Genomic DNA, 13,330 nt, shown 5'->3' with positions numbered 1-13,330 from the left:
TTTAGACAGCCAAAGCTCTTGTGGAACCACGCTGTAGTACAATCCAGGACCCGGAGACAGCTGGATGACAAGCTAACAAGCAGATTCGCCATTGCATTAAATGTGCCTGGAATTTCCACACTTTTCTACATTGAGCTGAATGTGTGCATCTGTAACTAAGCCTCTGTTCAGCATGTAAGCTGACTTCTCCACGTCCAAAGTCAGACAGGTGCTTAAGGGCACCTAAAGGTGGAGGTATTCGTGGTAATAAAGATGGAAGTTGTTCGTTTCTATAGAGTCCAAGGCCCCAGGGCCATTAGCTAAATCTTCTGTGCTTTGCTTGCCTAATTGTTCACGATAAGGGGCTATTAGCATTAATAATTCAACTCGAGCTCTGTCAGAATCAAGCATCTGGCCCTGACGCACACGACTTTGCACAAACCTTAATGTGACCCACACGTTCTCTGGTGTAGAAGAAGCATGTGGATGTTGGTGGATCCATTAATGGGTTTGTGCATCAACTGTGATGGGCCCTTAAAGATGAGAATCTAGATTTGAACACTAGTGCTAAGTGACTTCAATCCTGCTTGAGAGTCTCGATAGTGTGTTGAAAAAGATATGAAGACTAAAGCATAAAAACTATTTGATTATGATTTTTAAAAAAGATTTTGATGCAGGTACAGTGAAAAATTGCAATTGTAAGTGTAAGATTTACTTTGAAACAATTTTCAAATAATTGTTGGTGCATTTCACAAATAATTATAAAGAAATGACAAGTAACACATTGAATGAAATATGAAATTCAGAAGTAAAAAGAGTGAAATTGTATTGAAAATGTTTTTTTTTTGGGGAAAACAAAATGGGAATATATTCCAATAATCTTTGTTTTAATAATGAATTTGAAAATATGTTTTTTCAATGAACATCTGGTTTAGCTGACAGTGAGTTTTGATCAAAGTTTTAATTATCAGTAACTATAGTTAATAAAAAAATAATTTGAGTACACACACACACACACACACACACACACGTATCTTTATATATATATATATATATATATATATATATATATATATATATATATATATATATATATAATATAAATATATACAAAAATAAAAAAATACATTATTTGTTTCACCCATACTATATATATATATATATATATATATATATATATATATATATATATATATGTTTTTTTTTTTTTTTTTTGTGCATATTTTAGTGTAAACAGAAATGTCTGTAAAATTAGATTGTAATGTCCATGTCCTGGTAGCATTTATTATGATTTCCCTTTTCTCCTTATTTAGAAAGAATATTATTTTGCAATCATATAATACAGAGAGTCCTAGCTGCAGGGAGCATCAAGTGGCCATCTCTTTTACTGATCTCCATTTACAAAAGCACCACTGTGTGCCATTACAGCTCATAAATCACTTGTGGTTTTTCGAAGCCTTGGTGAAGAGGAAGTGCATGATGAGTGCTGGTCAGAAACACAGGAAGTAGACAGGGTCACTTCTCAGAATGATGCATGTGTCTGTTAGTTTCATCTTCACAAGAGCTTGAGCATTAATGTGACTTGAGTTTGCTGGACTCAGAGTTACCGCGGGACAACAAAGAGGGAAGTGATCCTCAGGTCAGGAAAGATGCCCGGTTATTTTGAATCAGAAATTCTATAAATGTTAACAAGCATGAGGGGAACCTGATGCTGTCCCAGGGGAGTGTGAATCATCTATTCTGGCGACATGTGGGACTATTAATTTTACCAATGATGCCATGATGGTGCTCACGTATATTAATAGCAGTTTTCCACTTGGGTTATTTGCAGACAGCAAGTGAATGATTTGATGGAATAGTCTGCTGCTGCTCTATAAATATGTCAGATTTCCTCAACTGTATGTTGATGGCAAAGAGAGTGGTGAAGACCCCAAAACATTGCTATGCTCCTGAGTTAGAGTTGTAATCAAACAAGATTAAATAAGGCATTCAGTAAACAAGAAATAAGTTGTTTTAAACATTTATTTGAACAATCTCCATTAATTAACTGGAGCTTGATCTTGCAAAAAATGACCTTTGTCTTACTTATAAGTACAAATATCTAAACATTGTTAATAAAGATAGATTTACTTCAGTAGCAAAATGACAGGGGTCAGAAAAATCATCTAAATTTAAAAGAGAGCAAGATTATTAATCTGACTTTGCTGGCAGATATTTTCCTGTTTCCCTGTTTTTTCCCCGGATACAACACTTATGTAATTTTTTTTCACAGTGAATAGTATTTTGATTTAATAATATTTGTAGGGGAAAACGAGACAAAATACGAAGTAAGAAAATAATTTTTGCAGTGTATGCCATTGTTATTTTAGTTTAATTAAGATGCTATAATAGACCAGCCTCAAGTTAAACTTAGTTTTTATTTTTTTGAATAATACAATTATTTAAACTTGAATTTTATTTCTGGAAACTTTATATTTCAAGTTTCAAGTTCAGGCATGAAACTCTACTTGCGTTCTAATTGGTTTGTTCAATTCAATGTTCCCAGCCAATAGAATTCCTGTGCTGAACTCCCCGTGATTAAAGAAGGAGTCTTTAGGAAAAGGACAGGAACACAAAGAGATCGTACTGCTTTGGTAAAGTGGAAAAAATGAATTTTAACCACTGATTCTTTGCAGCCTCACCTTTCAGAAGTAAAAATAAAACAAATTTACTTTCACAGCGCAGGACACAACGTCTTCTCGACATAATTTTAACCACACAAACAAGCCACAGTGTTTGAGGGTGGGGCACGTTGTTTTAAAGGTCCCATTTGCTACAAGACTAAATATAAATGTAAATGTTTATGCTTAACATGAAAGCACATTAAACTTATTCATATAGTGCAGTGTGACAATGTCTGCGCTATTAAGAGCATTAAAATGTTCCCATGGGAGATGAAACCAGCTCAGCGATTAAAAGATTAACCAGTACTTTTCATTTCAGTCCGATTGGCAGGCATCACTTTTCTTAGGTCTTGGTGGATAATGTTTCCAAGGCAGCAGAACTGTGATGTTTTAGGCCAGAGATGAGGTGTTTTGATGAGTGATGCTGGCACATGGAGATGCCACTGATGTTTACAGTCAATCATCGAGCTGCATTCCAGAAGGATGATGCTGAAACGATATCCAGCTGGGTGTGGTTTGGCATAAATAAGACATGTGCTACGGTTGGCTGCAGTGACGCTAACTCAAGACATGAGTCATCAGCGCAGCTTCCCACAAGAGCTGTTTATTATACAGCAGACACTGGACTTGCAGATGCAGCGTTCACACAGCAGACTCATCCACTCGCAAATGTTGTATGGTGCAATACTGATTGCATCCATGAGCTTTCTATAAAATATTAATTTGATAAAAAGATGATAGGAGAACGCCAGTTTACTTCACTGTTGTTTTAGTGTGAGCATAAGCTTTCATTTCAGGAATAGTTCATCAAAAAATTAAAGATTGCTGAAAATGCCTCAGGCCGTCCAAGATGTAGATGAGTTTAAATCTCCATCTGAACAGATTTGGAGAAATGTAGCATTGCATCACTTGCTCACCAGTGGATCCTCTGTAGTGAATGGGTGCCGTCAGAATGAGAGTCCAAACAGCTGATAAAAACATCACAAGTAATCCACATCACTCCAGTCCATCAATTACGGTTTGGCCAGCCAAAAGCTATATGTTTGTAAGAAACAAATCTAATGATAATTTGAAAAATTATCATTTTAAATGACAAAAAAAATTTAACTTTCATTTCAGTTTTCTTATTATCAACATACTTGTTTCATTGACTTAATATGAGTGGTTATTGATGAGCCCCTGTGTTGTAACTTAAGAACTGAAACAGGTTTGTGTATGTCTTCCCTTTGTTTCCTGAAAAATGCCCATCTTTTGCAACATCCTTTCCCATGTTTCCTTGCTCATGTGCTTGTTTTGGGGGCTCAGTGATTATCTTATGGCCTAAAGTGGTCTCACTCTTACAGGTTATGCCACCCCACAGGCTGACTGGAAATCCAGCCGTGAAAGAGAAGGGCTGATCCCAGACCCCCGTTTTCCCGCAGCTGCGCCCCTCCCTGTCCCCATGGCGACAGGAGGCCATGCCCCCGAGACAGATGTGTTGATCAACCTGCATCAGGTGAGAGATGTCAAGACCTTGCCTGCTGTTTTCAGGCTCCGTGGCTTTTAGTCATACTGCTTTGGGCCTGTTACACAAACCTCACACCTGCAGCCGTATTGGTTTTGCGGTGCTGTGTAGCAAAAGCACAGCTGCAGGTGGAGTCTATTTTTGCATTGCATGCTCAGCTGAAAAACTATGAAAGTGCACTCTTCATCTACAACTATTTTCAGTATGTGTTTCAGTAAAACAATTCAGAATAAATGAGTGAACTACTCACTTAAAAAAAAAAGAGTTTAATACGTTCAACACGCAGTGACAGTTCTATTTTTGCAATTCAGTAAATAGAAATGAATATACAATATAAATTAATCCACATGATTCAAGTAACATATAACTACAGTTTGGGTTATGTTTCGATTAATTGGCATTTGAATGTAGATACTCATGGCATTAATGTGATTTCAAGTCTTTATGAGTTCTCAATTGTTAATTTCTGATACATTTGTTATTAATAGTGATTTTTAAAGGAAATACTATGGAGGCTTGTTTTATTTTTCTTGGATTTTTGAGGTTATATTTTAAAATTAGGATTTTTTTTTCAGGATTGTAAATTTACATTTTATAATTGCAAGTTAGGAACACATAATTGTGACTTTATTTCACAATTCAGGCTTTTTTTCTCACTATTGCAGCTTCATATCACACAATTCTTCTTAGAATTGTGATTTTATTAAGGTCTGGATTTTTTTTGGCAATTCTGAGTTTATATCTCACAATTCTGACTTTTTTCAGAGAAGAAAAGTGGGAATGGTGAAATATAAACTTGCATTTGCAAGAAAAAAGTCAGAATTGTGAGATAAAAAGTTGCAATGAACTTTTTTAATATAAATTTTTTTTGTATTAATACATATACAGTATTATCCTGCGGTGGAAACAAGCTTACATAAATACTTCCAATAAATGTAACCAAGAAATCATCTTATTTTTTTATAGACCTTTTGATCTATCAAAGTCTGTCTTTCTCTCTTTCTATTTACACTCACCTAAAGGATTATTAAGAACACCTGTTCAATTTCTCATTAATGCAATTATCTAATCAACCAATCACATGGCAGTTGCTTCAATGCATTTAGGGGTGTGGTCCTGGTCAAGACACTGAATGATGAAACTCCAACCTGAACTCCAAACTGAATGTCAGAATATATATATATATACAGTAATACAGTACATATTATTAAAATTTTAAAATTACTTTTTATTTTAAATATATTTATGTTTTCTGATATATTTAATAAAAAATCACGTGATGCAAAGCTTAATTTTCAGCAGCCATTACTCATTCTAATAATTCTAATATGCTGATTTGCTGCTCAAAAAAAATAAAAAAATCTTATTACTATCAATGTTAAAAACAATTGTGCTGCTATTTTTTTGTAGAAAGACTTAAACTGGAAATGGTTGCTATGTAGTTTCCTGAGCGACTGCAGGCTGGGCTCTGGTGGAGCAGGTGTTGGGTTACATGTGATGGCTGGGGACACGGCTGTGCACAGGACAATAGCGTCAGTCTGACCTCCGTTTCATTTGACACTTGGGATGCACGGATCTCAGTCGGTGTGTGCAGATCCGAATGGCCCTTTTTGTGGATGCCTGCATTGCATGTGCGAAAGAGAATTTTTCCCCCTTATTCAGAGACCTTTAGTGTGAATAGGGCTGCACAATTGATTTGCGATATGGCCTTTATTATTTATTTTGTCAATATATTGCAATATTTTTCAAATCACATTGTGCAGCTGTATTTAATCTAAATGAATACTTTGATATGTTTGCACTTATATTTGACACAGCTTTGGTCCAAGCAAGCATTAATCAGATGTATGGCAGTAGCACAGAGCAGGAAAAGGCTGTTTAAATCAAAGTCACATTCTTTAATGCATTCAACTGTCAAACTCCATTACATTCCTGTTGCTTACAATTATGCAACACAATGTATATACAAATAAAAACTGAAAGCGACTGTATCTGAGATAATCTGTTGTGTTGACAAAAGTGTAAAAGAAAATCATATTTCTATTGTAGTCAGGGCTCAGTAATAGGGATACATTCTGCTGTTGTTCAATTTCTACTTCTCCTGTCAACATTTCAACCCCAATATTGGGGCCCTACAAATTTCTACGTGTAATTTATATTTTTTATTAAACATTTTCTTCACAAGTAATATATATATTTTAATCATTATTTTTAAGGATAGCTTGAAAAATATTTTTTTTTTTACCCGTTTTTTTTAACAGGTTTGTCAGAACACTTCCCAACTCCTGATCTCATGTCAGTTCGTACATATTTTACGAGGTGGCTTATTCGTATGAATTCATACAAATGACCTACACCTAACTCCGCCTGTAAACCTACCTGTCAATGGGGTTTAGACAGATTGTACAAAATTGTACGAGTGAGGTCATACAAAGTCTTGTAAAATACATACAAATTGGTCGTGAGATAGCATTGCTATTAGTCAAACAAACAGACCCGTGTGGTTTATATAGCCACATTGCATTCCTCCTTTTAATTTAAGTGATGATATTTATATCCACATATAAAAAGAATAGCGAATGAGACCTTTTGGACCACCTGCAGTTAAACTAGAGGCATCACTGATAGTTTACATGTCCTCAGATGTAAGCATAGAGAATCAGGGCCAGCGTTTTAAAAGATCTGCCTCGTCAGAGGCATTTTGAGATGTGCTAATTGGTTGATGTTCGTGTCGTCCTGTGGTGCTGTCAGCACAGGCGCTGGTGGATCCTCTTTTATTAATGTTAGGCTTTTAAAGGGCAGCTCGGCTTTCAGAGGGTGAGGCACATTACGACATCTGATGCAAGGCTCTTCTGATACTACAGAAAAACAGAATTATTTTGTTTTTATTAGTGATCAAATCTTAATTAAAATTAGTTTATGAAGTAAATTAATATCATTTTAGTTTTCATGACCGTTTTCTACCCTTTCCTTCTACCCTTAAAGCTGCTATTTGTATTTTATTTTGGTTAAAAATGCTCCAAAATCTATTATTGAGCAAGTACATTACCTCCTTACCTTAGTCTGGTTAACAACGGTAAGCTTGTTGTATCAGAGTTTACAAATTTGAGTGGTTCAGGGCCTTCGTCTTTACGTCATTACATCATGTCTGTATTCATAAAGAAGGAGTCCCGGCTAGTAGGCTTCATCGCATGTGTGGATGCTGCAGGTGGCAGATCATTTGTAGCCTCCTTATATCAGGTGGAACCATGAAACTTGTCATAAACAAAAATAAAACAGTGCATGATGCTAATGAAACACATCTAAAGTTATATTCCAGTTTTAAATGTGCATCTGATTACAGATATGTGGGATTACACTGTACTTACAAAAGATTTGTATTTCAAAGAGAATGAGTTTTAAGGGACATTAATTTGCTTTTTGGGGTTAAAAGAATAATTTCTTTAGATGAAATTCGAATGGTATGACAATTAGAGATTAGACTGTACATAAATGTATATCTAGATATGACGCTTATACACGCTAAATACATGTAGTCTGGTGTTAACATTAACAATTTGAAAACAAAGTATAACAATGATAACAATTTGCACGGTTTGACGTGTTCAGAACTAACTTTGCGATTATTCGATTTAATCACCATTGGTAGCACGATTTCTTTTTTTTTTTTATAGTCAGAACAAAACTGCAAACATGGTACTTGTTCATATGACATTTTCAGGTGAATCTTCTTTTTTTACATTCTTCTAAGATGTGCAGTGGGATCTGTAATTCTAATGTAAAGTGAATATTCACTCAGGGGCTTCGACTGACAGCCAACACATACACCTCCAAGCATTAAATTCATCCACGCTGAGGAGCCGTGCCGATGCACAACCCACATAAAGAAGATCATTCTGCAAATAACTGCAGTTGCATGTTTCAAACAGAGATGGAGACAAAGAGGAAAAACTTACAGACTGCAGCTTTAAAAATTAAATGGGTCATTACATGAGGCTTTTCTTTAACGCATTTATATAAACAGCTTATTCACGTATTAATTTATTATTTTTTATTTGTATTATTTAATAATGATAATTATAACTTTTCTGGTATGTTCTATCCATCTTACCTTACAATGACTGGATAGCATGAGATGTTTTTTTTTCTGCTATGGAATAAAAATATATAAAAGGTAATTGTGACTTTTTATCTCACAATTCAAACTGTTTTTTCTTACAATATCTCACAGTTCAGACTTTTGTAAGAATCTATCAATTGCAAGTTATAAACTCGTAATGGTGAGTTTACATCTCACAAGCGTTAGTTTTTTCTTCGAATTCGAAGTTTAAATCTCACAATTCAGATTTCTTTCTCAGAATTCTGAGTTTAATAGTTTATATCTTACAATTTAAATCTGACTGTGACATTTAAACTAGCATTTCTGAGGGAAAAGTCAGAATTCTGAGATTTAAACTCTCAATTGTGCGATATAACTCCATTTTGCTATTACCTTTTAAAAGTTGAAAATACTTGAAATTTTAAATTAGTTTTACAAAATATATATTTTATATTTTTATTCCATGGAGGAAATAAGCTTTCACAGGATAGGCCCAGTTTCAGAATACTTAATAGATGTTTCTGTGTTTGAACATATTCATCATTGTTATTTCAGACTTCATAAGTCATTTAAATGCTATTTTTGGACGAGTCCGGATGTTTTGAGTTACAGCATGCTTTCATAGTGCTGTGGACTCTCACAAGATGAGGGAAAATTTTAATTTTAAATGCATCATAATGATTTGTTATAAACAAACATACCGTTATTAGTACCCATACAGGAGGCACTTAGGGCCTGTTTTCATGAACTCAGTTGACATATTGTGAATAAGTGTGGTTGGATCGTTTTAGGCAGCAATCTGCTCACCCTGGCATCCGATAGCAGATTAATTGCCTGGTGTCGACCTGTATGTGGCTGGCCATTTGGCATGTTGTGTCTGGGTTGTAGAGATCATCATATTATGTTTCATGAGAGTGAATCGAATGTTTAGTGATAAAATAGTGTGCAGGAGGCAAACTATTACAAAATCAACATATTAATGCTGCACATTTGTGACTTTATTGTTTTCTAAAGCAATAATCAACATTCCGTATGTTGATGCAGACTCCCCACAAGCAGTGCCTCCTCTCTGAATTGACAAAATCAGCACAGAATGCAGAAATCAATAGCAGTAAGTGAGAGGATTTGGCCAGACGGAGGAAACAGAAAGTGTTCAGTGATTGATGCACTGATGTTTCAGTTCAGGCCAGAACTGCACGCTGATTTCCCACACGCAAATATTTGACCAAATGTTATTTATACTTTCCATAGAATCCAGTGGCAACAGGACACAGAGTTGTTCTTGAAATTATGGTGTTCCATGACAATTCCATTTTGATAAGTAGAAATAAATGATATACCTTAATTTTTGCTGTACAACTTAATTGTGAACAGAAAAAAATAATTAGTTTTTAGTTTTTAGCTTTCCCTTTAATTAATTGTATATTTTAATATACATCATTTCTTTTTAAGGACATATTTGTCCCCCAGTAATTTATTTTTGGTAATGGCAAAACTGAGTTAAAGCTGTATAAAACCAGTCAGGCTGAATTTACGCGTCTGCTTCGTGGTCCAGAAGAGTGACTCAGAAACTCTCCTTCACCCTATACAGACGGATGTGTGAAGCTTTGCTGTGAATGGAGGCGTGACATTCAGCGAGTTCCTTGCACTAAACTGTTAAACTCACTTGAAAAAGGACAGAACATTTTATAAATAAGTATTAAAGCTGTACAGTGTTTCCACACACGCCTGAATTGGCCCTAACAATATGTGCACATTTAAGTTTTTGTATCTTATTTCAGCTACACATTGTCAAAAAACATCCAGTCTAAACGTGAGTCGAATGAATGTTTTTTATTAGTTTGTCGTTTGTTAGATTGAGAGTTTGTAATTTTATCTGACTGCTTCACTCAACAAATCGACTCATAATGAGTCATTTGTTCATGAATTAGGACACACCCTGTCTAGTTGTCTATTTATTATTTGCAAAATTTTTCTATTTCATCTAATTCAATTCAGACAGCAAGCTCAAAACACTGGGAAAATATAATTTCTTCTGTGGATTCAGTAGCAGCGAAGTGAACATTGAAGCAGCATAATGAGTCATGCAGCAGTGAAAGAAACTAGCGAAAAATGTGAATGCTAAAGTCACAGTTTTTGTCAGGGCAGCTCAATGATGATATATCGTTAGTTTATACCTCTTGTACATACATGCACATTTTCCCAAGCCTTTGTGTGTTTATGAGCAAAATAAGAGATGATATCCTAGCATAGGATGGACTGTCCCTGGAATAGATGTCTTGTCCTAATCGGTCCCCTGAGGTCCCCGCTAGTGTTATCAGTGTTTACACTGTATGGGGTCGAGGATCTCTCTATTCTCAGTGGTCTGAACTCATGTTGTCATGGTGATGATGATCTCATAGCACTGTGTACAGCTGGGGTAACCCCCCCCCCAATACTGATGCCACCTGTTCAGGTTTGGAGGGGCAACATTGATCTTCTCCTTAAAAAAGTTACAGAGTATGGTTTATTGTACAGAAAGAGAAGGATATTATTCAACGCATGCAATTTGTTGCAAAGTTAGATGACTTGTAAACAGACTTGCATGCTTGAATGGACTGATGTATACTGGAAGATTAACTATGATTTGATTGTTATATAATTCTTGATAATTAAATTCCATTCACTGTACAGGAAATACTACACTGTGAACAAGTGACCGATCTCAACGCTCTGCGCTTCAGCATCTTATTATAGTGCAGGGGGCAGGCGCTTCGGATTCTAGAGAGCATTTGATTGGTCAGAAGATTTAATTAGAAGGTGAAGTATGATGTTAACTGCAAGCTTTGAATGCTTATATCTTCTAAGTGCGAATTCTATAATTGTTTTGGAGCACAATGCATTATAGGTAAACTTAATACTAACATATTGATGCTAACACCAAAACAACTTTCATTTGGATTTCATGGGGACTTTAATATACTGTTAATAATTTTCTTGTGTGTTTAAGTCATTTTAAAATATTTATATTTAGCTTTATTTTTAGTTTTTGTATTTCAACTGCTTGTGCTAAATGTTGCTGCATGCAACCAGTAAATTTATTGCCTATTTATTGAATTTATATTCATTATTGTGCAGCAAATTTAGTTCAGACTGAATAATGAAGTTAACAACTAAATAGAAGGGTCTCAGTTCGCAGCTGTAGCTACAATGCTTCAGGAACACACATTTAACCTGCTTTTGCCATCTATTTTAATATCCTGGAGAAAATAAAGCAGACAATTTCTGCCTGAAATCTCCTCTCTTTTCAAAACTGTGTAATGAAATATTTGTCCATAGTGAGTCATCGCTGGTACTGTGGAAAGGGCAGATGCTGTGAATCTGGCCGTAGTGTTGTAGTGAAATGCCAGCAGTGAGTGGATGATCTTGGGTTTTTAAGGAGAGGAAGGCATTTCTCCCTGCAGCTCTTTAATGACGCTAATGGAGTTGTTTAAAAGCCAATGACTCACGATTACAAGCTTAAACAAAACATCTCATTTACATCATTCTCTTCTCACATCACTCCTTGGCAGCATCTGTGAGCTTCATTGTTGTCAACAGTCTTGTGCAAAAGCCACACGTGTAAAGCAGCTCACTTGTTTTTTCTGCTGAGATATTTGAGCTTTAAATGCAATTTAGTTTATTTATTAAGCATGCTATAACTATTGTGCTTGTATTTACATTTGATTCCATGATGTAATTCTCAATGCTTCAAGGGATTGTTATTTATTCCATCACTAAAAGGGTAAGGTTTTGTTTTTAGTTCTCTACAACCTAGTCTTTCTATCACAATTTTCAATTAATAGTTAGTTTAATTTAATTTCCGATTTAAAATGATTTCACAATTTCCAGAAAAAGTGTTTGGGCATGTTTTTGTGACATATCAGGACACATCTCTGTATAATTACATGGGTATTACACAGTTATTACAAGGAGAGGGTGACTTATGAGGACATAACCCGTGTCCCCATTTTTCAAAATGCTTCAAAACCATACAGAATGAGTTTTTTTGAGAAAGTAAAAATGCACAAAGTTTCCTGTGAGGGTTAGGGTTAGGGGTAGGGTTGGTGTAGGGTGATAGAATATACATTTTGTTCCGTATAAAACCATTACGCAATTTATTTGACAGATATTGCGATTGCTATTTGCTATTGTCAATAATGTGCAGCACAGTACCCTGCTGATTAAAAAAATAAAAAAAAAATACAGAAATTCTTACAATTTCCATGAAACCATTACAAAATACCTTTTTGTTTTTGACATTATTCAAATAGGAATTACTGTTCCTATTGGCTTGCTATTACTTTAATAGTATTTTATCCAATACTATTCCCATTATAACCCTGAAATCCTTTAAATTTTCAATTGTGTTTTAACAGCTTAAGTCATTTGTGGATTAATGCGTATTGGAGACGAGAACGGTTTAAAATTATTCAGTTTGATTCAGTGAACTGGTTCAACCGGTTCACTAAGAAGAACCGGTTAAATCAAATGATTCATTCACGAACCGGATATCATTACACTGCAGTGAACGCTCTCACATGGAAGAGTAGACAATGCTGAATAAAGTCGTATTTTTTTTTTTTTGGACCAAAATGTATTTTCGATGCTTCAAGAAATTCTAACTTGATGTCACATGGACTACTTTGATGATGTTTTTCTTACCTTTCTGGACATGGACAGTTTCAATGGAAGGACTGAGAGCTCTTGGACTAAATCTAAAATATCTTAAACTGTGCTCTGAAGACGAATGGAGGTCTTACGGGTTTGGAACGACATGAGGGAGTCATTTTTTATTTTTGGGTGAACTATCCCTTTAATATATATATATATTTATATTTATATATATATTTTTTATGGTGGGTGTTTACACAGTTGGCTAGATCAGGGCTGATTAGGGAGAACGGATGTGCCCTCACTCTATTGGTAAGTAAGACTGTCACTCAAGGCTGGCTGTCATGCATATGCTCTGGAACAGAGAAATATTGCGTCCACATCGCTTTTGCGATTAGCAAATTTGGATTTTGATCGCACAGCCCCAGTGTGTGTGTGCGCGGGATTTTGTTA

The 13,330-nt window shown here is 35.2% G+C and overlaps 1 protein-coding gene across 2 annotated transcripts in view; it reads left to right on the top strand.

Annotated features, from left to right (window-relative positions):
* LOC128020102 (anion exchange protein 3) overlaps positions 1 to 13,330 on the top strand; it is a 69,691-nt gene that overhangs the window by 10,075 nt on the left and 46,286 nt on the right. For both annotated transcript variants that reach the window (XM_052606714.1, XM_052606713.1), the window contains exon 2: positions 3,986 to 4,137. In XM_052606714.1, the coding sequence (XP_052462674.1) occupies positions 4,084 to 4,137 (54 nt within the window). In that variant the 5' untranslated portion in view covers positions 3,986 to 4,083. The remainder of the gene's footprint in view (positions 1 to 3,985; positions 4,138 to 13,330) is intronic.

This window comes from Carassius gibelio, chromosome A9, assembly GCF_023724105.1.
Source record: "Carassius gibelio isolate Cgi1373 ecotype wild population from Czech Republic chromosome A9, carGib1.2-hapl.c, whole genome shotgun sequence".
Classification (NCBI taxonomy): domain Eukaryota; kingdom Metazoa; phylum Chordata; class Actinopteri; order Cypriniformes; family Cyprinidae; genus Carassius; species Carassius gibelio.
Note: the sequence above shows the minus strand (reverse complement) of the source record. Positions and strands in the feature narration are given on the sequence as shown.